The sequence below is a fragment of the Megascapheus bottae genome, chromosome X (assembly GCF_031878675.1).
Source record: "Megascapheus bottae isolate mThoBot1 chromosome X, mThoBot2.hap1, whole genome shotgun sequence".
Classification (NCBI taxonomy): Eukaryota; Metazoa; Chordata; class Mammalia; order Rodentia; family Geomyidae; genus Megascapheus; species Megascapheus bottae.
In genome coordinates this window covers 83,733,629-83,758,046 of record NC_143547.1, presented here as the reverse complement: position 1 = coordinate 83,758,046, position 24,418 = coordinate 83,733,629, and the positions used below count along the sequence as shown (strand labels likewise).

The 24,418-nt window shown below is 37.1% G+C and overlaps 1 protein-coding gene across 2 annotated transcripts in view; it reads right to left on the bottom strand.

The window, feature by feature from the left end:
• Stag2 (STAG2 cohesin complex component) overlaps nt 1–24,418 on the bottom strand; it is a 135,063-nt gene that overhangs the window by 59,923 nt on the left and 50,722 nt on the right. For both annotated transcript variants that reach the window (XM_090326370.1, XM_090326371.1), the window contains exons 3-8: nt 20,645–20,723; nt 16,200–16,364; nt 11,982–12,078; nt 5,449–5,525; nt 2,277–2,481; nt 256–407 (exon numbers count right to left, since the gene is read on the bottom strand). In XM_090326370.1, the coding sequence (XP_090182496.1) occupies nt 256–407; nt 2,277–2,481; nt 5,449–5,525; nt 11,982–12,078; nt 16,200–16,364; nt 20,645–20,723 (775 nt within the window). The remainder of the gene's footprint in view (nt 1–255; nt 408–2,276; nt 2,482–5,448; nt 5,526–11,981; nt 12,079–16,199; nt 16,365–20,644; nt 20,724–24,418) is intronic.

The following is a 24,418-nucleotide window of genomic DNA, read 5'->3' as shown; positions in this document are numbered from 1 at the left end:
ACACACCAACTTGCAATGTTCTGGGTAAATACCCAAGAATAGTATTTTAATAAAGAGTAGAGTAATATTTTACTAAATACTTTTTGTGGGGTACTGGTATTTAAACAATGCTTTGCACTTGATTGTCTCCCATAAGGCTCTAGATTCAATCCCTAGTACCAAAAAAAAGCATTCTGAAAAATTAACAAGTTATAATTGATGATAAACAAGTTAAGCTACACATTAATAGTCTAAATAGGCTATGTAAAAATTTACCTCTTTCCGTTTTTGCAGTAGGAGTTCTAGCCTCTCATTGGCTCGTTTTCCAATCATTTTATTCCGTTCTGCTTCATATTGCCTTTGTGTATTATCCATATTAATGCTAAGATTTAGTGCCACATTCACCAAAGCTGTCATCAGCTTCATAGCTATTTTTAAAAGGGTAAAATGATGAAATTAGTCTAACAGATGCAAATTGTTACAGTTTAAGATCAAATTAAGAGAAATTAAGCAAAAAAAGGCTGTTCTGCTAATAGAAAAAAATACAGTTGCTACAAATGATGTCAACAACAGATCATGCTATAAAGAATACTATGTCAGCAAATTCCCTATGCCAAAAACTTCTGTGCATTATCTTGCAATATTCCCAACAGCCTTCAAAGGTAAGGGCAGAGGAAATGAAGGTCAGAAATCTGCCCCACGTTTTAAGTTCATATAATTAGTTAAACCAAGATACAAAGCAATAAAAACTAAGTCTAGAATATGACTAAATCCTAGTATTGTTAATAATGTCGCCTACAAAAACCTAACTTAGAGATCATGATTCATATGAAAGTCATTTAGCTAAGACCTGTGTATGTAGCTCAGTAGTATGGCATTTGCCAATCATGTGAGGCCCCGGACTTAATCTCCAGTGGCACTTTAAAAAAGTCATTTAGTTACCTCAGTAACCAAATAGGATCTAACTGCCTTATATCAAATTACACGTATAAAAACATTGAAGAGTTTTATCAGCATTAATTGATGTTTCACTTTACTCTGCTATATATCATAAAGATAGTGATAAAATAGGAAAAAAAGAGAGCTATGTAAATAAAAATTCAAAAGTATAAACAGTGCAATGTCACAAATAGAGTGCTTTCTCATAAAAAATTTAGCTACACTATTTGTTTAGATCTTGAGACAGTCACCTTTTTTGCTTGGAATTTTTTTTAATTAATTTATTAACATTGATTTTTACATTGTATTTCAAATGACATGTTTAACAAACAAGCGTTCAAGAAGGGAATCTCTATATACAATCACTGGCACTTAATTTTTAGAACATAATTAAAATTAGGCTAAGGGTTTGTAATTTAAGAATTAAAGATCTGATCATCTTATGTGTTACTTAGTATTCTCTAGACCATTTCTCACACTTGGTTTCATTGCACGAAACAACAAAGCAAACTCCATCTCCCAGTTGTGGCTACTGGCTCTCTTAAAAGGAAATTCCCAATATTATACTCTATGTAATTTCAAATCCTCAACAAAGTAGTGTGTCACTCTGATCTAAAATTACTCATCACACCAAATTTTTGACACCGATCTTAATCATGTCAAATACGACTACATTGATATTTTCTATATTCAATTCCCAAAACAAAAACAGAACCTATGATAAACTACATTTTATTTTCACACATGAATTATTCAGAAGTATGATGAATCATAGCTCTAATTCTTTTAGGAGATAATCTAAACCAAGAACTTTAAAATAAAATTTTGAAAGAAAGAAATCAAAAATGGCATTAAAGCTTAGAATACTGTAACAAAGCCTATCTGATTTATTCAAACTGAAATCAAAAATATATATTCAGTAACAGCCTACCAGCAACTTTATCTTCAGAAAAAACTTAGGGTCTCGATACATGGAAGCAGAAAACAAATTACTGCTTTAGTATTAACCATGTGAGATATGCAAAAATATAATTCAAGTCACCAAAATTTAAAGATGAAAGACTCTGTCCTGACCTAAAGTTACTATTTCCAATATAAGTTAAAGAATAAGCATTGTCCAACTGGTGTGCCATCCTATTCAGAGAATATAGGCATAGTAATTCCTAACAAACAAACCTAAGCTCTGAAACTACCAATTTACTCTGAATAAATTGGAAGGAAGAGCGGAGGGAGTGTTTTCTCAGTGATCATTTTAGAAGTTAAACTGATAAATCTCACAACTATTTTGTTTCCTTCTAATAAGAATCATTTCCTCACTAACTTAAGGCAGTATACAGAAAATCATTCAAAATACTGACCTGCCAAAGTGCTCGTATGTCGAAATGCTCTGACTTGTGAGTCAGACAATCCTGTAAGAAGTGAAATGACTGTATCCATCATGTACTCATCATATATGATACTATATTGACATTGCCGTACTAATACACCAATGAATTCACAAAAACTGGATTTGAACTTCTTCCATTGAGGACCAGCCATGGTAAGTGGATAATCACCACTATCCTAAAACATAAATATTAACGTAAGATTTTTAGTTGCTTTTGAAATTCCTTTATCTTACCCTTCCTCTGTAATAAACCTTCAAGGCAAGCACATGTATAGTGTACAAATGTAAAGGTTCACTGAAATCACCTATCAATTATTGACATTAAAATTTTTAAGTCTTACTCATCAAAGTGAAACAGTCTTCTGATGAACACAAATACACAATACTGAAATTCTTATTAAATTTCATTAAGACAAGCAAATAACTAAATCAAATTTGTATTTTTGAGTAGATTCAAAATGACAGAATCATATTCTCAGCTAGCTAAACAAAAATATATACACATTGGGGCTGGGAGTTTAGCCTAGTGGTAGAGTGCTTGCCTAGCATGCACAAAGACCCGGGTTTGATTCCATTCCTCAGTACCACATACATAGAAAAAGAAGACGAAAATGGTGCTGAGGCTCAAATGGTAGAGCTCTAGCCTTGAGAAAGTCCAAGGACAGTGCTCAGGCCGAGCTTAAGCCCAGGACTGGCAAAAAAAAGTGTGTATGTGTGTGTGTGCGCATATATATATATATGTATATGCGATATATATATATGCGATATATATATATATGCGCGCACACACACACACCAACAGAAGTTTACAGTATGTTTGATAACATAAACAGCCACATCATTTAAAAAGAGACAAGGCTAGGGATATAGCTTAATGGTAGAATAGACACTCAGTTCAGGTCGGCAAGAAGTATGGGTCACTGATAAGACTAAATACTAAGTACAACCCATTCTCAAGCAAAACAAATTAAGTTGAAGGATGGCTGGATGGTTAGCTAGTTAGGGAGGTGAATAAATGCTTAAAAAACTAACACAATTATACAGAAAAGTCAGGGTCATTAATAAACGTAACTCAGAGCTATAAGGTAATTAATCAGTACAGCATAGTAAAGTTTTAACAATTAATTTTAATCACTAAAGTAATTTTTACATCCTGTCATATATAAACTGAACTATGTCTAAAAACAAATTTGTAACATATTCATCACAAGAGGGTTTTTTTTTTTGCCACTACTGGGGGTTGAACTCAGGGCCTGGGTACTGTGCTTGGGTTTCTCAAGGCTAGCTAGTGTTTTACTACTTGAGCAACAGCACCACTTTTGACTTTTTTTGTTTATATAGTACTGCGCGGATTGAACCCAGGGCTTTGTGCATGCCAGGCAAGCACTCTACTACTAGGTCACACTCTCAGGCCCATCACACAAGGGTTTTCTTCTTTAGGTTGGGGAGATGGGTTGGTCATGGGATCAAATTGATAGCATAGAGAATGCTAAACATACTGTCACTATGCTATATCCAGGTCCCACATTTTCTGATGAGCTCATTTAGTGAATAAACTGAAACATATTATCTTTGCTAACAACTACATTTGTGGAGATTTTCAAATTATATTTCAACCAGATGGTTATCTTAAATACTTATTTCTTTTCAGCAAAGTTCTCACTGAAACAGTTAACATTAAAAGGTTAAAATATACAATTACTCAAAATTACCTCTTCACTACTCAGAGACTGATTAATATCACTTAGTGATTAATAACTGAGTGATTAAAAACTTAATGATTAAAACCATTTTTAACAACCCATCTTTTAGAATCATACCTGGAAGCTTATTCATTAGAAATAACAAGAAAAAAATGACCAAATAAAACAAGTAAGATCAGAGATTCTACTTAAAAATATAGAAGTTTTGAAATTGTAACACCACTGGTGGTATAGACAGCTGTGAAGAAAACAAACAAAACCCTTCCCTAGAGGAGCTTTCAATCTAGTCAATCTACAAATTCGTTTATTGGTTACAATAATTCACAGATATTATAATGATAATAAAATTGCCTCCTATTTTCTTTTTATTGTATTCTCAGTTAAATAACAGTGGAATTTTTTTGTTTTTTTTTTTTGCAGGGCCTGGGCTTGAGCTTAGGGCCTGAGCACTGCCCTTGGACTTTCTCAAGGCTAGAACTTTACCACTTGAGCCTAAGCACCACTTCTGGCTTTTTTCTATGTATGTAGTACCGAGGAATCGAACATGGGTCTTTGTGCATGCTAGGCAAGCACTCTACCCTAGGCCAAACTCCTGGCTCCACAGTGGAATTTTTAAACAATAAGATATACACATTCTTTTGTCTATAATTTCTTCAAATATTGACTATCTTTTTAATAAAGTATTTCAGAATATATTCCTATGTTCTGAATAATTTTTTGACCTAAAGTTTTTATTTTAAAAATTGCACTATTAGTTCAGTACTAGTGGTTCTTGTCTGTAATCCTAGCTAAGCAGGAAGCTGAAATCTGAGGGTCATGGTTCAAAGCCAGTTCAGGCAGAAAAGTCCTTACCGCCAATTAACTACAAAACTGGAAATAGTGCTGTGACTCAAACTAATAGAATGCTAGTCATACAAAATCGCTCAGGAATACCACCCAATCCCTAAATTCAAGCCTGACAACTAACAACAACAAAAAATAATGGTTACCATTTTTAAAGTTCTTGATATAAGGAATCATAAGATGCAAGCAACAATTAATCATCATTCAATTCTATTTCCACAACAACCTTATAAAAAATAATTACAGGGCCGAGAGTTTGACCTAGTGGTAGAGTGCTTGCCTAGCATGCACGAAGACCCAGGTTCAATTCTTCAGTACCATATACATAGAAAAAAGCCAGTAATGGTGTTGGTGCTCAAGTGGTACAGCTCTAGACTTAAGAAAGCCCAAAAGGACAGTGCCCAGGCCCTAAGTTCAAGGCCTAGGACTGGCAAAAAAAATTACAGATGAAACAAATGCTTAGGCAACTTGACCAAGATTGTACAGCTATCATTTTATTAGGGTTATAGCTCATAACTACATAATACTTCAAAATATTTCCAATTAATTCAAGATTTATATGTACAAAATTATTAAAACATTAGGATAAGATGTTACCTCATCAAATTCTTCAGTCATTTTTCGAATTATCTCAGAGTTCTGCATATGTCTAAACATTTCTGCTGTGACAACTCCTGAAAATTCCAAGTGTCAGAAGTTAATAAATGGTATAATGAAACAATGAATTTATAACTCAGTCTCTAATAGTAAGTCTACAGTCACACAATAAAATGATACTTTTTCATTTCATATTTGGCAGAATACAAAAACCCAAAATGAAGGCACCAACAAATACCAATGTCAACATGGCACAGGGAAACATGACAATTGTGACATGCATTTTTCTTAGCACAAATGACTTTGGCAATTTTTATATGGTTTACATTACTCAAACTGCAATATATGTGTGTGTATATATATATATATATATATAATTATCCCTTTTGTATCCCTGGAGAATAGATTTCTAAGTAAGAGTTCACTTTAAACAGGCTTCTTTATTAGCCAGTAGTGTGTGCAAATCAACTACGTCCTTAAATCCACTGAACAGGTTGTAAATGAGTTTAAGTAGAACCTGTAAGTCCAACTCATCCAGAACCTTGTAACAGAGTTATGTTGTACTCCATGTTAAAAAAAATCCAGAACAAAAATGGAAAAGGAAGCTGGATACTGTGTCTCATGACTGTAATCCTAGCTACTCAGGAGGCTGAGATCTGAGTTTAACGGTTCAAAGCCAGCCCAGGCAGAAAGTCTATGAGACTCTTATCTCCAATTAATCACCAGAAAACCAGAAGGGGCACTGTGGCTCAAGGGGTAAGGTGGTAGCCTTGAGCTGAAGAGCTCAAGGGCAGCGCCCAGGCCAAGAATTCAAGTCCCAGGACCAACAAAAAAAAAAAGAGGAGCTGGAAACGTGGCTTAGCAGTAGAGTGCTTGCCTCACATGTATCAAGCCCTTCAATTCCTCAGTACTACATTAATAGATAAGGCCAGAAATGGCATTGTAGCACTAGGGGTAGAGTGCTAGCCTTGAACACAAGGCTACTGTTCAGGGACAGTACCTAGGCCCTGAATTCATTAAGCCCCAGGACTGGCCACAAAAGAAAAAATACAAAGGGAACTAAAAAAATGGGATATAATAAATTCCCTGATAAATGAAAACACCAATAAATTCTCAGAATGAAGAAAGAAGAATGACATAGTAACTAAAAAGAGCTAAAACTGGTTTGTTTGGGGGAGGGAACAACTGTTGGGCTGGGAGTGTGGTCTAGTGGTAGAGTGCTTGCCTAGCATGCATAAAGCCCTAGGTTCAATTCCTCAGTACCATATAATCAGAAAAAGCTGGAAGTGGAGCTATGGCTCAAGTGGTAGACTGCTAACCTTGAAAAAGTTCAAGAACAGTGCCCAGGCCCTGAGTTTAAGCCCCCGGACTAGCAAAAGTGAGAGAAAAAAATGCATGGAGGGGAGCATGGTAAAGTGGTGAAGTGCTTGCCTAGCATGTATGAACCCCCAGGCTCAAGTCCTCGGAACCACATATGTAGGAAAAAGCTGAAGTAGCACCTTGGCTCAAGTGGTAGAGTGCTAGAGAAAGCCCAAAGACAGTACCCAGGCCCTAAGTCCAAGCCCCAGGACTGGCAAAACAAATGAAGGAAGGAAGGAAGGAGAAAAGGAAGGAAGGAAGGAAGGAAAGAAGGAAGGAAGGAAGGAAGGAAGGAAGGAAGGAAGGAAGGAAGGAAGGAAGGAAGGAAGGAAGGAAGGAAGGAAGGAAAACTTCCACAGAAAAGTAATTTGACCCGGGCATGGTGGCTCACTCCTGTAATCCTAGCTACTCAGGAGGCTGAGATCTGAGGATCAAGGTTCAAAGCCAGCCCAAGCACAAGAGTACCTGAGACTCTTACCTCCAATTAACCTCTAGAAAATGAGAAATGGGGCTTGGCTCAAGGGTAGGGCAGTAGATTTGAGCTGAAAAGCTCAGGGGCATCACCCAGGCCCAGGTGTAGAGTGGTAACCTTGGCGCCGAGGCGGAGTTCAAGCCCCATGACCCACAAAAAAAAAAGGAGAAAAAAAAGAAAAATAATTTGAGGGGCCAGGAGTTTGGTCTAGTGATAAGCGTGCTTGCCTAGCACGCACAAAAACCCGGCTTCAATTCCTAGGTAGCACATACATAGAAAAAGTCAAAAGTGGTGCTGTGGCTATGGTGTATGGCTAAAATGGTAGAGCACTAGCCTTGAGAAAGCCCAAGGACAGTGCCCAGGCCCTGAGTTCAAGCCCCAGGACTGGCAAAACAACCGAACAACAACAAAAAACAAAAAACAAAAAAAAATAATTTGAAGTCAGAATTTCAAACGACTGGAGATGAATACATTGTGAGTAGTAAAATTTAACAAATAAAAATTCAAATATCAGAAAAGGGATTTATAGTGAACAGTTATATTAGAAGATAAAACAAGATGTACATAAATTTCCACTGATTAGGGAATCATGGGATTTACAAAGAAGAGTAAGGGGAGAATAAATCTAGAAACTGGACTTTCAAACAACATATTTTTATTGCAACATTATTTACTTGTTTAACCCGCACCATTATCAAATATATGGTAAATAAAAATTCCCAAAAGATAAAGATTCATTTAAAAATCCTCAAAAATTCTCTTAAAATTGGATTTATAAAAATGTCTAACTATAATTAATAGATTCTCAAATAACCAAGGGATATATTTATGTCTATTTAGGGCATGTGTATTTAGACATATATGTCTATTTTTATAAACATTTTCTGTATGCCTTTTCAGATATGAAAGACATAGACATTAAGAAAATTCACATGGCAAATATCATGTAACGCTTCTATTAATTACAATAATAAATATATGAAAAAAATAAAGGAAGTGAGGCCAAAAAAAAAGAAAATTCACATATAATTAGTCTCATTCACCTACATCATGTTGTTTCTGTGAATGAATTCAATTTCTAAGAGTGTCCTGGTAGTGGGGTGTGGTGGCTCACACCTATAATCCTAACTACTTAGGAGGCTGAGATCTGAGGATCATGATTTGAAGCCAGCCCAGACAGGAAAGGCTGTGAGACTCTTATCTCCAACTAACTATTCAGTACTGTGGCTCAAAGTGGTAGAGCACTAGCCTTGAGCCAAAAAAGTTCAGGAACAGTGCCCACATCCCACATCCTGAGTTCAAGCCCCAGGACTTGGGGGGGGGGGGCTTGAACAAAACTTGCTAACCTGGGGGAGGGAAATGGGGACAAAAACATGGAAAGGGGTATCAATGTGTGAGAAGTAATGCACCTACTGCTTGGCAAATGTAACTGTAATCCCTCTATACATTTTTCCGACAATTAAAAAAAAAAAAGCACCCTCTTAACCTGAAAAGGACAAGCTAAACCAAAAAACACGTCACAGAATCCTCAACAGAGCAATTTGAAGGATTTCAAAAATAAAAGGCCAATAATCCCCTTCCTGCCTTAACAAGTACAGAAAGTATCCCTATTTTGTAGTAATAAGACTCATTCTCTATCTGGGCCACCAGTGGCTGAAGCCTATAATCCTAGCTACTCAGGAGGCTGAGATCTGAAAGTACTGGCAAGAGACTCTAGTCTCCAATAAGCTTCCCCCCCACAAAAAATAGCTCATGTACAGCCCCCAATCCTTGAGTTCAAGGCCAAGGAACAAACACACACGCGCGTGCGCGCACACACACACACACACACACACACACACACACACACACACACGTGATATTCCCAACTACCCTGAGTCCAACAGAAAAAAAGTCAAAGTAAATGAATACACTTGAACGAAATTCTATCAAAATGTGTGTAAATTTGACTTTGGTTATATGACAAATTCCACTTTAGAAAGGTTGAACTCTAAAGCAAATGTCAGTGCTCCAATCTACCTAGTAATTTAACTTCTAAACCATCTTTAATTTTTAGAATTCTTGACAGTCTCCATATGACCAAATTTTGAGTTAGTAAACTCTTTATTTGTAAACTGAATCCAGACAAAGGATGACTATGGATAAAGGGAAAATACACTATAGCCTTGTTCTGCAACTACAGTTCAGAAGTCTTAACTCTTCAATCTAGACCTATATTTTATTTTAGCTCAGGCAACCAAACCAGGCAGCTCTATATTACATGAAGGTAGTTTAAAATTCTTTTAACACTTGCTGGGCACTTATGGCTCACTCTTGTAATCCTAGCTACTCAGGAGGCTGAGATTTGAGGATTCCTGTTCAAAGTCAGATTCAAAGACAGTCTGGGAACAAAAGTCCATGAAACTCTTATCTCCAATTAACCACCAGAAACTATAAATGATGCTGTGGCTTAAGTGGTGGAGCAATAGCCTTGTTGCTGAAGAGCCCAGGGACAGCGCCCAAGCCAAGAGTTCAAGCCCCATGACCAACAGAACAAAAAGAAAATTGTTCTAACATTTCGTATCCCAGCTAATTTAGGAAAATTGCTTGGACCCAAGAGTTCAAGAATAATCTGGGCAACACAGTTAGACCCTCATCATAAAATGATTTTTTCCACTCAAACTGTCATTTTCATTAAAAATCAAACACCCTGCAAGGCACTGGTGGCTCATACCTGTAATCAGTTACTCAGGAAGCTAAGATCTGAGGATTGGTGTTCAAAGCCAACCTGGACAGAAACGTCCCTGTGAGACTTTCATCTCCAACTAACCAACCACTCAAAAACTGGAAGTGGAGAGCACTAGCCATGAGTAAAAGAGCTCGGTGGCAGTGCCCAGGCCCTGATTTCAAGCCACTTTAAAAACACAACACCAATACCCCTCAAAGTTCACAAAATATATTTGTCCAAGCACGTGCGAGGAGTTCAGCAAAGATGACTCAAGTACTAGAGAAACACAGGATACTTATCAAAACTTGCCCATGAACTTGACTGACTCATTTGCTACGTCATTGAGATTGGACAATTACCTAAAATAAATAATTGTCCCCTTGAACCTCCAGGATAGTGAAACAAAAGCCATATAATGAATGATTGTTGTCCTTAATGTACTATGTTGTCTCTCATCTCCTTTACTGTCCCTTGGTTATCTCATATTGGTATAGTATCTCACTTTGTTATCTGATATATTGAATTTATTTGTATTTGGATATTTGAAATTTGATAGGGAAGGGGGGAAAACCAAGACGGGTGGGGGGTGTGTGGGGGGAGGGAAACGGGTACCAAGACATGTGAAAGGGTATCAATGTATGTGAATTAATGCACCTTCTATCTGGCAAATATCATGTAACCCTTTTACTAATTACAATAAAAAAAATAAAAATAAAAAAAATAATAATTGTCCCCTTGAAAAATGCCTGTCTTAATATTTCTGCTGTAGGAAGGAAATTTCTATATTTTGTGTAATCTGCATTCCTAACTTCAAAAAATTGTTTTAGAATTTTTATTAGAATATATTTGCTGTATAAGAGTTTCAGTGTTATTACCATAAATAGATACAATATACTCAGATCAAACTCATTAGCTCTCCATGTTTACCCCATCCTCTTTCTGTTTTCTTAATACAGTTTCAAAGTTTCAACAGTTTTAACTGTTGTATTTCATATATCCACATAAAGTACTTTGACCATATTCATCTTTTCCATTTCCCTTGACTCTCCCACTGGTACTGGTGCATCAACACAGTCTGTTTTACTTTCCTATGATATATTATTTCTCAATCTATATGGATTGAACAAATGGCTTTTGCCATGGTAATTTGTACATGTACACATTATAATTTAATCAAATTAACCTCATTTATTGTTCTGTTTCCTGGTTCTTCCTACTCTTCCACTATTCCAATAGCTTTATTTAGTTAAGTTCCCTGATGCCATCATCATACTATATGTTGTCCATCATTAGAAATGCCATCATGATGCTATCATCATATTATATGATGATGCCATCATCATATTATATGTTGTCCATCATTAGAAATTTCTTTCACAAGAACTGACAATTTCACCAGTAATTTACTGATCATCATCATACATCCCCCCACCCCGGTCGTGGGGCCTGAACTCTTGGCCTAGGTGCTGTCCCTGAGTTCTGCAGCTCAAAGCTAGCACTCTACCACTCGAGCCACAGTGCCACTTCCGGTTTTCTGGTGGTTAACTGGAGATAAGAGTCTCACTGATTTTAGTGCCCGGTCTGACTTTGACCTGCGATCCTAGGATCTCAGCCTCGTAAGTAGCTAGAGTTACAGGCGTGAGCCACTGGCGCATGGCTAACATGCCTTTTTTTAACTCCATACATTTTATAAATTCCCTGTTAGGTGAACCAGTAACTTATTAAAATGAAAAACTCAAAGTCAGAAATATATTTAATAAAACTAATGCGCTGATTATAAACTGTAGTTCTTAGGTAAATTTCACATATAACTATTACTTGGTAAACAGATTTCACCTTGTCCTTTGCTTTTCCTTTATACATTTTATACAGATATAATGCAAATAATTTACTATACTGGCATTATTTCCATGTAAAGAGCTAACATTTTTCTAGGAAGAACAAGAAAACAGAGTGCCTATTTGAGTTTCTCCTTCCAAAGTAAATATATCTTACCTTTACAGCCTGAACACTGAATAAAAAAGTTGATAAGGTCAAGAAGTGCTATATCTCGGTCATGCTTGTATGATTCTATCCAGTCATCTACCACCGACTATAGAAGAGGAAAAAACAATTAAGTCATTAGTAAGGCTGCATATTCTAAGAACCAATTCCAATTAGCATCATAAAATTTAACAGAATGTGGTAGCACAATATCTTAATATTCATGCTTTTATTTTTAAATTCAAAGTCAATTTGAATAATAAAACCCATTAAAATGAAGGAAAATAATTGTCTATTTTTCATTACAAAGAAATCAAAATTTAAGTATAGGACTCAATACTATAAAGGACAAGTATCATTTCTTAGTAATACAGGATCCTAAAATAAATACTAGTCATATTTCTTTCCCACTAGATATTATATATAGTATTATATATAGTATAGTATTTTAAAACTCAAACTAAATATAGAATGATTATTTCTTGAGGATAGGTGAAGAGGGTAGTTTGGGAGGTTAGAAATGATTAACACACACTATATGCAATGTGTTGACCACATGCAATTTGGGCATACTAATAAGATACAAATAATATTTAAATATTAATGTAAGAATGGACACAAAAGTTAATCAATGTATAATCACTATCAAGATTACAGCTAGCTTATCAACAAATACCAAAAATCTTATCCTAAAATACTTATAGCAATGCAAGGGACTCAATATAGCCAAAACAGTTTTGAAAAAGGAGAGTCTAGAAGAATCATACCCCATGATTTCAACCACTACACAAAGCTGCAGTAATCAAGACAATGGATATTGTTCTAAGTATAGAAATGTAAATTAATGAAATAAAATTTACAGTCCAGAAACAAACACCTATATTGATAGTTATGTGCTTTTAAACATGTCAAAACAGTAAAATTATCTTTTCAAAATGTGATTCTTGGGATAGCCAGGTGCCAATGCCTCATGCCTGTAATCCCTGTTATTCAGGAGGCTAAGACCTGAGGGTTAAAAGTTTGAAGCCAGCATGGGCAAGAAAGTCTGTGAGACACTCATCTCCAATTAACTATCAAAAACCCAGGGATAGAGTTATGGCTCGAGCAATAGAGTGCTGACTTTGAGGGAAAAAAAAAAAACTAAGAGTCCAAGCTTGAGTTCAAGTCCCAAGGACTGGCAGACTGGTGGACTGTCAGACAGGAAGGCAGACGTGCGCATACGCATACACACACACACACACACACACACACACACACACACACACGCAGGACAACTGGATAGCCTTATGCAAAAAACAAAAGTGATGTAAGTTGAATCCTACCTCACACTACATACTACATACATAATATTTAACTCAAATGGACCAAAAACCAAAATGAAAGGCAAAAACATTAGAATAATATACAAAAGTAAATCTTCATAATCTTGTATTTGGCAAAGCCTTCTCAGATACTACACTGGCAATACAAGCTGAGTAAAACTTAACTTATTTAAAATCAAAAGCATCTATTGCAGCTGTGCGTGGTGGCTCATGCCTGTAATCCTAGCTACTTAGGAGGCTGAGATCTGAGGATCATGATTCAAAGCCAGCCCAGGCACTACAAAGTCCACTTACTCTTATCTCAAATTAATCACTAGAAAATGGGAAATGGAGCTTGGCTCAAGGGTAGGGTGGTAGCCTAGAGCTGAAGAGCTCAGGGACAACACCCAGGCCCGGGGGTAGGGAAGTAGCCTTGAGCTGAAGGGCTCAGGGACAGTGCCCATACACAGAGTTCAAGCCACAAGACCCACCAAAAAAATCTATTCCAAAAAATTCAAACATGACAATAAATGGAAGAAAATATTCACAAATCATATATTTGATATGAGATTCTTAAAGAGTTCATGCATGCTTACCATGCATGAAAGTGATCCTGGGTTAAATCAATCTCTCTCTCTCCACACACACACACACACCCCTACCAAAAATATCTAGTTATGGCTGGGAATGTGGCTTAGTGGTAGAGTGCTTCCCTAGTATACATGAAGCCCTGGGTTCGATTCCCCAGTACCACATAAACAGAAAAGGCCAAAAATGGGTGGAGGGCTCAAATGGAGATACAGAGAGACCAGGCCCTGGGTTCAAGCCCCAGGACCAGAAAAATAAAATCCAGCTAAAAATTTAAAACATAGGCCATGGATCGAGACAGGCCTATAAAGGCTATATGTAGAATACTAGCAAATGCATGAACAGATGTTCAATACCAGAAGTGATCAATGAAATGTAAGTGATCATTGAAATGTAAATCAAAACAATGAGATAAACACTTCATATCCACCAGAACCCATCTACTGGCTATAATTGTTTAAGATAATATCAAATATTGGCAAAGATATATGATAATGGAAAGATTAAACATAGCTGGTAAAAATGTAAAATGCACAGCCCCTTTGGAAAAAGTTTGGCAGCCTCTCAAAAAGCTAAATATAGAGTTACCATATGACACTGCAATTTGACTCCTAGGTATTTATTACCCCAAGAGAAAGGAGACTGTACATCTAAATTCTTAAAAAGAATTGTCCATACTAGCCAAAATGTAGAAAGGACTCCAAAATTGAACAAACTATATTGATAGAATAGGCAAACAGGACATTGTACTTACTATGTGCTATAAATTAATATAACTTAGTAGTTGTTATGCTAAATCAAAGAAGCCACTCACATAGAACCACAAATTACATGATCTCATTTATATGTTCAGAATAGACAAAAATACAAGAAGTAGGATGTTAGTTTAGACCTAGGAAGGGAGAAGTTAACACTAATGGGACATGAGATTCCTTCTGGAATGTTCAATGACCTAAAATTAGATTGCTAGGGTAGCTACAAAATTCAGTGAATAGTCTTCAAAGAAATGTGTTTAGGGGCCGGGAGTTTGGCCTAGTGGTTAAAGTGCTTGCCTAGCATGCATGAAGACCCGGGTTCGATTCCTCGGTACCACATACATAGAAAAAAGCCGGAAGTGGTGCTGAGGCTCAAGTGGTAGAGTTCTACCCTTTAGAAAGTCCAAGGCCAGTGCTCAGGCCCTGAGCTCAAGCCCAGGACTGGCAAAAAAAAAAAGAAAGAAATGTGTTTAAAACTTATTCCATAAAATTCAGTATCTATTACTTGATAAAAATGGGAGGATACAGCCAGGCACTGGTGGCTGACGCCTGTAATTCTAGCTATTCAGGAAGCTGTGATCTGAGGATCATAGTTTCTTAGTGGAAGAGTCCCTGTGAGATTCTTACCTATTTAACCACTGAAAAACTGGAAGTGACCCTGTGGCTCAAAGTAGTAAAGCACCAGCCTTGAGGAAAAGAGCTAGAGACAACAACCTGTCCCAGAGTTCAAGCCACACAACTTACAAAAAAATAGGGGACAAAAGCATAGTTTCCTTTCTTAAAATATCTGAACTATTTTTAGACCATTGACCAATAGTGTAATTAATCACTATCACCTACTACGATAGGTATAACTCTAGGAATGCAACTTGTGAACACACTGTTCTAGATCAAAAAATTAATATATATGGAAGTAGAACTGTGAATCAAGTGGTAGCATGCCACACTTGAGCAGGAAAGGGCAAGCAAGAGCACAAGACTCATTATTCAAGTCCTAGTACCATTATACACATGCACTCACTCACATTCACATACACAGACATTAATAATTGAGCACCAAAGTAATACCTAAGAATGCTTTTCAGAAAAGTGACATTTGATTAAACAAGCCCATTTTGAAAAGAAACTATTCTAGGCATCTCAGCAGGCAGAATGAAAAGACCTGAGGGTGGAGCACACACTGTAATATACCATAAGGAAATGTGGGCTGTAATTTTAGGATAAGAAAAACCCCATTTCTAAACAAGAGTCTTCTAGCAAATTTAATCTTTAAGTGATCTTTAAGTGGAAGCTTTCATCTTTACGTGGAAATGCAAACTGAAATGGAAGAAAAATTCAAAGAAATCATGGAGACCCACTATATGCATTTCCTTTGTAAGGCAGAAAGGTTTAAGAACAGAAATAAACAGTATATTCTTTGTACTATTTTGAAGACATAAAAATATGAAAGTGGCACTGTGAATCAAGTGGTAGAGTGCTAGCCTTGAGCCAGAGAAGCTCAGGGATAACACTCAGGCCCTGAGTTGAAATCCTAGAACTGGCAAAAACAAAAATGAACAAATAAATCATGGAAAAGATCTTATTACCTGCATAGCACTCTTGCCCATTTTAACAACTTCAAATAACATCATGTTTTCCACTCCATTCTGTTGGTGGTGACCATTCATTCGGTTTGGCCCAGAAGGAGGCTTTCCTCCTCCATTTCCACTTTTGCCCTTTTCTCCTGGGCCCTTTTTGCCTTTTTTACAAGTCTGTATTAAAAAAATACAAGATGGTTATGTCACTATCCTTGAGAGTTGAAAACAGAGCCACTGCAAACACAAGTGATGGAATGCACACTTATGCTTAATGTTGACCTGTGAAAGAATGCCATTTATATGTAATATACCATTTCATTTTTTTCATGTTATACAACCATGAATTTACAATATGATGTAGTTAGTAGAACAGGCTCTTCTGACAGATTAAGTAGGCCCAAATTTCTCCTCCTATTCATCGAAATGATTTAGGACAAGTTATTTAACCACATTGTATTTCAGAGGCTTCTTTCTAACTAACTTGTAAAGTGGAAGGTAAACTTTGTATATAACAGGGTTGATTCTATCATGAGGACACAAGGAGTTTATTAGCAATACATTCAGAACATAATAAAGTCAGTAAGTACAACTACTATTATACCTGTCAAATAAGAAAATATCCATTGGCCAAGTAATAGTTTGCCTAGCATGCACATAGACCAGGGTCCAATTCCTCGGTGGCACATACATAGAAAAGTCAGAAATGGTGCTGTAGCTCTAGTGGTAGAGCCCTAGCCTTGAAGAAAGCCCAAGAACAGTGTTCAGAACCTGAACTCAAGCACCAGGACTGGCAAAAAAAGAAGTTATATGTTACCTGAGGGTGGGGGAAAGACCAACTAGATATGAACAATTCCCACATCTGAATCAATTTGGATAATCAAGTGAAATCATAACATTAAAAGTTCTCCAAGTACTGATGAAGTCTGAAAACCATTGCAAAACTAAAACAAAAACAAGCAAACACACACACACACACAAAGGCTTCCAAAGTATAATCAGAGAAATAACCACAAGTGAAAATGGCTATCATCAAGCTTTACCATACTCTAATCATACTCTCAGGGTACAGAGCAGATGAGAAAATGTACAGGAAGTGAAAATACAAGGTAGTATAAATAAATAAACATGGCCAGAAATGGAGCTGTGGATCAAGTAGTCAAGTATAAAATCCAGGCCGTAAGATCAAGTCCCAGGCTTGGCCAAAAAAAAAAAAAAGAATTAGTTAATTAAAATAAATGCCTAAAAAAAAATAAATGCCTATAACAGTATTCTATATACTTAACACAGAGAAAGAAATTTTAATGAATTTTTTTTTTGCTCAGTCATGGAACTTGAACTCTGGGTCTGGGTACTGTCCCAGAGCTCTTCAGCTCAAGGCTACTGCCCTACCCACTTCGAGTCACAGGGCCACTTCTGGTTTTCTGGTGGTTAATAGGAGACAGGAGTCTCGAGGACTGGCTTTAAATCACAATCCTCAGATCTCAGCCTTCTTAGTATCTAGGATTATAGGCATGAGCCACTGCATCCAGCATCTAATAAAATATTTTAGGAGGCAGAATAGTGTAATATTATCTCAACTTGGGAATTAAAAGCACAGACCAGTGCTAAGATGTAGCTCAGTGGCAAACTGCTTGCCTACCAAGTACAATAAATTGGGTTCAATCCCCAGTACCAAAAAAAAAGGATAGAAAAGAAAGAGCATAGACCTAAACTTAAATCCTTTAACACTTGAGCTTCTCCAGACCTCAGTTTTCTTTTATAAAAGTATACAAGTTTTCAGGTCGGGAGGTTGGCCTAGTGGTAGAGTGCTTGCCTAGCATGCCCAAAGGCTCAGGTTTGATTCCTACATACCATATACATAGGAAAGCCAGAAGTGGTGCTATGGCTTAAGTGGCAGACCCTGGTAGAAAAAGCCCAAGTACAGTGCTTGGGTCCTGAGTTCAAGCTGGCAAAAAAAACATTAACATAGCCCCTGTGGCAAGAGTCACATTCAAATTCATAAAATATTTCATTAAAAAAAAAACCGTCAGGTCTAGGGGGCAGGGCTCAGGTGGTATCATGCCTATTTGACACTAAATTCAAAAACCAATACCAAAAAAAAGATCTTTAAGCTGGACACTAGTGGCTGCTCATACCTGAAATTCTACCTGTTTGGAAGGCTGAGAACAGAAAAGTTTTTCAAAGCCAGCTTGGACAGAAAAGTTCAAGAGACTCCTTCTCAATCCATACATGAGCATAGTGCTGTATGGATATGATCTTGAAATATACGGAAGACTGAGACTGAGAAGATTATGGTTCAAGGCAAGCCTGGGAAAAATAGTCAGAGAAACTCCATCTCAAAATGTGTTCAAGTAGGAAGCAAGATTCAATCTTAAAAATACACAGCACAGACCGGTGTGGTTGTGGACAGGCAAGGTGGCCCAAGCTAGCTACACAGGAGTCTGACATCTGAGGAAAAAGGTTCAAAGCCAGCCCTTGGCACAAAAGGACCTGAGACTCATTTCCAGTTAACCTCTAAAACTGGGTAATGGGGTTTCACTCAAGGGTAGGGGAGCCTAGTGTTGAAGTGCTCAAGGACAACACACAGGCCCAGGGGTAGGGCAGTAACCTTGAGCTGAAGAGCTCAAGGACAGTAAGCAGGCCTAGTTCAAGTACCAGGACCCCCCCCCCCAACACACAAAAAAGGCACAGCACAAAAAAGGGCTGAAGGAAGGGCTCAGTAGAGAAATACCTGCCTAGTAAAAGTTAAGCTCTGAGTTCAAAAATCCCAATACCAATTGTTTTAAGTCTCTAAGAAGTCCTCTATTCAGCTGTCCTCTATGTCACATAGGGCTATTATCTCAACTTGTGAAAAAAAAAGGAAAATGAATGTCACTAGTAACCCATTAGTAATAAAATGGCAGTCTGTTGTATCTGTAGAGTACTCTATAATAAAAATGTTTGTGTATTATTTTCCTCTGTAATTTGGGAAGTAGAACGTTTATAGCACATTTATGAAGAAATAATAAAGCCAATAAACACCATGATTTGCTTAGCATACTATGATTTTACAAAATAAACTTGGGGGGGGGGCGGGAGTTTGGCCTACTAGTGGAGTTCCTTGGTGCAATTCCTCAGTATCACATACATAGAAAAAGCCGGATATGGTGCTATAGCTCAAGTGGTAGAGTACAAGCCTTGAGAAACTTAGGCCCTGAGTTCAAGCCCTGGTAGGAGCAAAATACACACACATACACACACACACACACACACACACACACACACACACACACACACACACACACACACACACTTGGAAAAATGGTGCATTCTCAATTTCAAATGTTACGGCAATGCATACAAATAATCAAAACTTATTTAGTCCAGAAGAATAAAAGATGTATAATCATTCAGATGTCTTACCATACCAGTCAGGCCACAAAAGAGGCATTTAAAAAAATAAAATGAGGCTGGGAGTTTGGCCTAGTGGTAGAGTGCTTGCCTAGCATGCTTGAAGACCCGGGTTCAATTCCTTGGTAAGACATACATAGAAAAGCCAGAAATGGAGCTGTAGCTCCAGTGGTAGAGCATTAGCCTTGAGAAAGCCCAAGGATAGTGCTCAGAACCTGATTTCAAGCCACAGGACTGGCCAAAAAATAATAATAATAATTAATTAATTAAAATAAAATGAAGCCAGGTGAGGCGGCTCACACCTGTAATCCTAGCTACTCAGGTGGCTGAGATCAGAGGATCAAGGTTCAAAGCCAGCCTGGGCACAAAAGAACCTGAGATTCTTTTATCTCCAATTAACCTCTAGAAAACATGAAGTGGGACTTGGCTCAAGGGTGGGGAGGTAGCCTGGAGCTGAAGAGCTCAGGGACAGGGCCCAGGCCAAGTTCAAGGCCCATGACTCACACAAAAAAATATTAAAAATAAAAATAAATAGGGGCCAGGAGTTTGGCCTAGTGGTAGAGCTTGCCTAGCATGCACAAAGACCCAGGTTCAATTCCTCGGTACTACATACATAGAAAAAAAGCTGGAAGTGGTGCTGAGGCTCAAGTGGTAGAGCGCTAGCCTTGAGAGCATCCAAGGACAGTGCTCAGGCCCTGAGCTCAAGCCTACGACTGGCAAAAAAAATAAATAAAATAATATCCAGTCTCTCTCTGTGTCTGTCTGTCTGTCTGTCTCTCTCTCTCTCTCTCTTTCTCACAGACACACACACACACACACACACACACACACACACACACACACACACACACACACACACACACACACACACACACACACACACACACACACACACACACACACACACACACACACACACACACACACACACACACACACACACACACACACACACACCCCCTTAACCAAAATAAATAGAGGTACAAGATATAGGCTGATAGGATAGGAGTTTCTAACAACCACAAACTACCCACCACAAAAAAAGTTACCTATTTGCTACGTACCTTTCCTTTGCCTTGTTTTTGGTTTTTTCCTTCAATGTCTTCAAAATCTGTGTCAGAAGAAAAATGTGTTTCTGACTCCCTGAAGCAAAAAGATAAGCAAATATTTAAAACCTTCCTAAGGACAAAGGTTGAACAAATGTAACAGCAATATTCCCAAGACAATATGTGAGAAATGAACTTTACAACTTGGGAGGGGATGGGGGAAAGGAAAGTGAAAGAAAAACTTGGGAAGGGGTAACAATGTTCAAGAAGTAATGCACTCACTACCATATAAACTTAACTATAACCCCTCTATATATCACCTTGACAAGAAAATAAAAAAAATTAAAGGATAAGCATTTATTTAAAACCTTCCTTAGAAATGTACATGAGGGAAGGGGTAACACTGTCTAAAAGGAAATGTACTCTTTACCTGACTTATGTGATTAACATATTATAGAACATATTGTAGAACATTTCCAAACATATTGTAGAATTTCCAAACATAAAATTATATAACCATGAGAAAGTGGGAGAAAAACAAGGAAGAGGTAACAATGTTCAATAATATACTCATTACCTTACTTATGTAACCTAACCCCTCTGTATATCACCTTTATAAAATCAAATTAAATTTAAAAATATATATTATAGGCTTATGCCTACAATCCTAGCTAATCAGGAGACTGAGATCTGAGGGGCCTGGTTCAAAGCCAGCCTAGGGACCAAAGTCCCTGAGACTCTTATTTCCAATTAACCACCAGGAAACTGGAAGTGGCGCTGTGGTTAGAGTTTTAAAGTGTTAGCCTTGAGCTAAAGAATTCAGGGATAGTGCTCAGGCCCAGAGTTAAAGCCCCAAGAAGAAAAAGGTATAACCAATTACAATGACAGCAATCTAAAATACAAATATCTAAATATTGTATGTTTAAATTTGGGGATACAGGGTATTAGGGGGGTTGAAGTCAGGGCCTTGAACTTGCTAAGCAGATATTCTACCACTTGGAGTACACTCTCACCCCTGTTTTATTTTTTCTGTAAATTTTTTTTTGCCAGTCCTGGGCTTGGGTTCAGGGCCTGAGCACTGTCCTTGGACTTTCTAAGGCTTAGCACTCTACCACTTGAGCCTCAGCACCACTTCCAGCTTTTTTTCTATGTAGGTGGTACCAAGGAATTGAACCTGGGTCTTTGTGCATGCTAGGCAAGCACTCTACCACTAGGCCAAACTCCCGCCCCCCCCCTGTTTTATTTTTAATCAAACTATTAATAACTAAACCAACTGCTCTTTAAGCTTAGGACCTGTGGGGGGAGGGTTGCCACTCCTGGGGCTTGAAATCAGGGCCGGAGCACTGTCCTTGGGCTTTCTCAAGGCTAGAATTCTACCACTTGATCCTCATCACCACTTCCAGCTTTTATCTATGTATGTGCTACCTAGGAATTGAACCTGGGTCTTTGTGTATGGTAAGCAAGCACTCTACCACTAGGCCAAACTCCTGGCCAGGACCTGTGGTAGTTTATAGTAAAGGTTGGTTCAAGGAACACAAAGCTAGGGTAAAATATATTTTAATACCCAACATTAGATAAAATTTAATAGAAAAAAAAGAAGGAAAAATATATTAGGGAATTTTAGCAATACTATGGATCTTCTGACCTCTCCTACCTGTCAAAGAAAACAATTATAAGTGTAACTAACTAAACACTAATATTTTATTTCTTTGTGTTGTGGGCCTTGGGGCTTGAACGCTGGGGCCTGGGCATTGTTTATGAGCACTTCAGCTCAATGCTACGGCCCTACCCCAACCCACAGCACCACTTCCAGTTTTCCAGTGGTTAATTAAGAGATTAGAGTCTCATGGACTTTAGTATCCGGGCTGGCTTTGAACTATGATCCTCAGATCTCAGTGTCTTAAGTAGCTAGGATTACATGAGTGAGCCACCACACCTTCCTACTAATATTATATTTTTCTTAATCAACTAAATTATTTGATATACAGTAAAGAAATGTGCTAAATGTTTAAAATCCTTTAGGAAGTAAAAGTACTGAGCTATTCAGAAGAAATAAATCTAGAACTAAGTAACTATGTGAACTTACACAAGTAACATTTGAACTTTCTCATCTTTAACATACACACACACACACACACACACACACACACACACACCTACATACATACTTACACAGCAAACAAAGCAATCCATAAAATCTCTATACTCTTCAACATATAAATCTATCATCTAAAAATTGCTACTTGTTTTAGAAGTAGGTGGTGCTACTGTGTACATAATCTGGATTTTCTCACACATAGAAGGAAGCAGATCAATTTGAATTAACATGTGAAAATTTCTGTAAGTTTAAGTATGGATCTAAATAGCCAAATACTTTCATTTAAATGCTGAAAGCAAGACATACTTACATTGATTTCTGAGGAACACTGGACTTTCGAATGAAGCCACTCAAAAAATAATTTTACCACTCCAAATGTGAAATGTATTATCAGTTTTGTATAAATGAAATCAAAGTGAAAGGCTAGCTTTATAAAAAGTTAGTCTTCTCAATCTGGTTTTTTTCTAGTTTCATTTTTATTATTACAACCAGCTGTATAAAGACTATGAGATTGCCAATATTTCATAAGCCTAAAACACTTGTATTAGAATGAAAACAACACTTACCTACAAAGTAACTCCCTTTATTCTACAAAGTAGTAAATGTATCGAAGATAGTGGGAATTTTATGTCCCATCATGTATTTGAAAGAGTTAACAATAATTACCATTTTAGAGTTAATATACCAAAAACAGAGCAACTAATATTAACCATAAAACTCAAGCTTGTTATATATAAATTTTGTTGTCATTGACAATCTTTTCATATGCCTATATGGAATGGCAAAAATATTTCTTAATATCTTGAAACATTTGTGGGACATCAGATCTCTTAACTCAGTAACTGCTAAAAATGTGAACATTAGTCTTCCAATATTTCAATGACCACAGAGTAATCAAAGGCTCAGTTATACTTTTAATCTTTCATACTATCCCAACTACAAAAATAAGCCACTAGATGTTTTATTACAAAGTGAAAATTTTCTGGAAAAAAAACTAAAGGAAGTAATCATAATAGAAATAGAAAGTAGCACCAAACCAGAGAAAAAATTCTCCTAAATGTTTCACCAATGCTATTTACATGTTTTAAAATCAAAAGAACAGTAAGCTACATTCAAGATGAAATAACATGTTTACATGTTGATAGTAAATGCTTGATAGTTATTCATTTTGTAGTTTAAAGCTGGTCATCTATCTCATGAATGAATCTTCCTAACACTCTTCTTCATTGTGCCCTCATCCCATATACCCAATCAAGTTAGTTGATACTCAATCTTTTTTTTTCCATGACCCTATTTCAAAACCTTATTACTTAAGATATTCTAATGTTCAATGTCAAAGTCTATAAGATAAACCTTTTAATAATCTTTAATGTATTTTTTTGTCAGTCATGGGGCTTGAACTTTGGGCCTGGCTGCTATCCCTGAGTTCTTTAGCTCAGGGCTAATGCTCTACCATGTTGAGCCACAGCACCACTTCCAGTTTTCTGATGCTTAATTGGAGATAAGAGTGTCATGGATTTTCATGCCCTGGCTGGCTTTGAACTATGATCCTCAGATCTCAATCTCCTGATTAGCTAGAACAACAGGCGTGAGCCACCAGCACCCAGCACCCTTTATATTCTTAAAACGGCAGAAACATCTAACTTCAATGCCTCATGGAATCTAATATAATGTCCTATAAAGAACAGGCACTT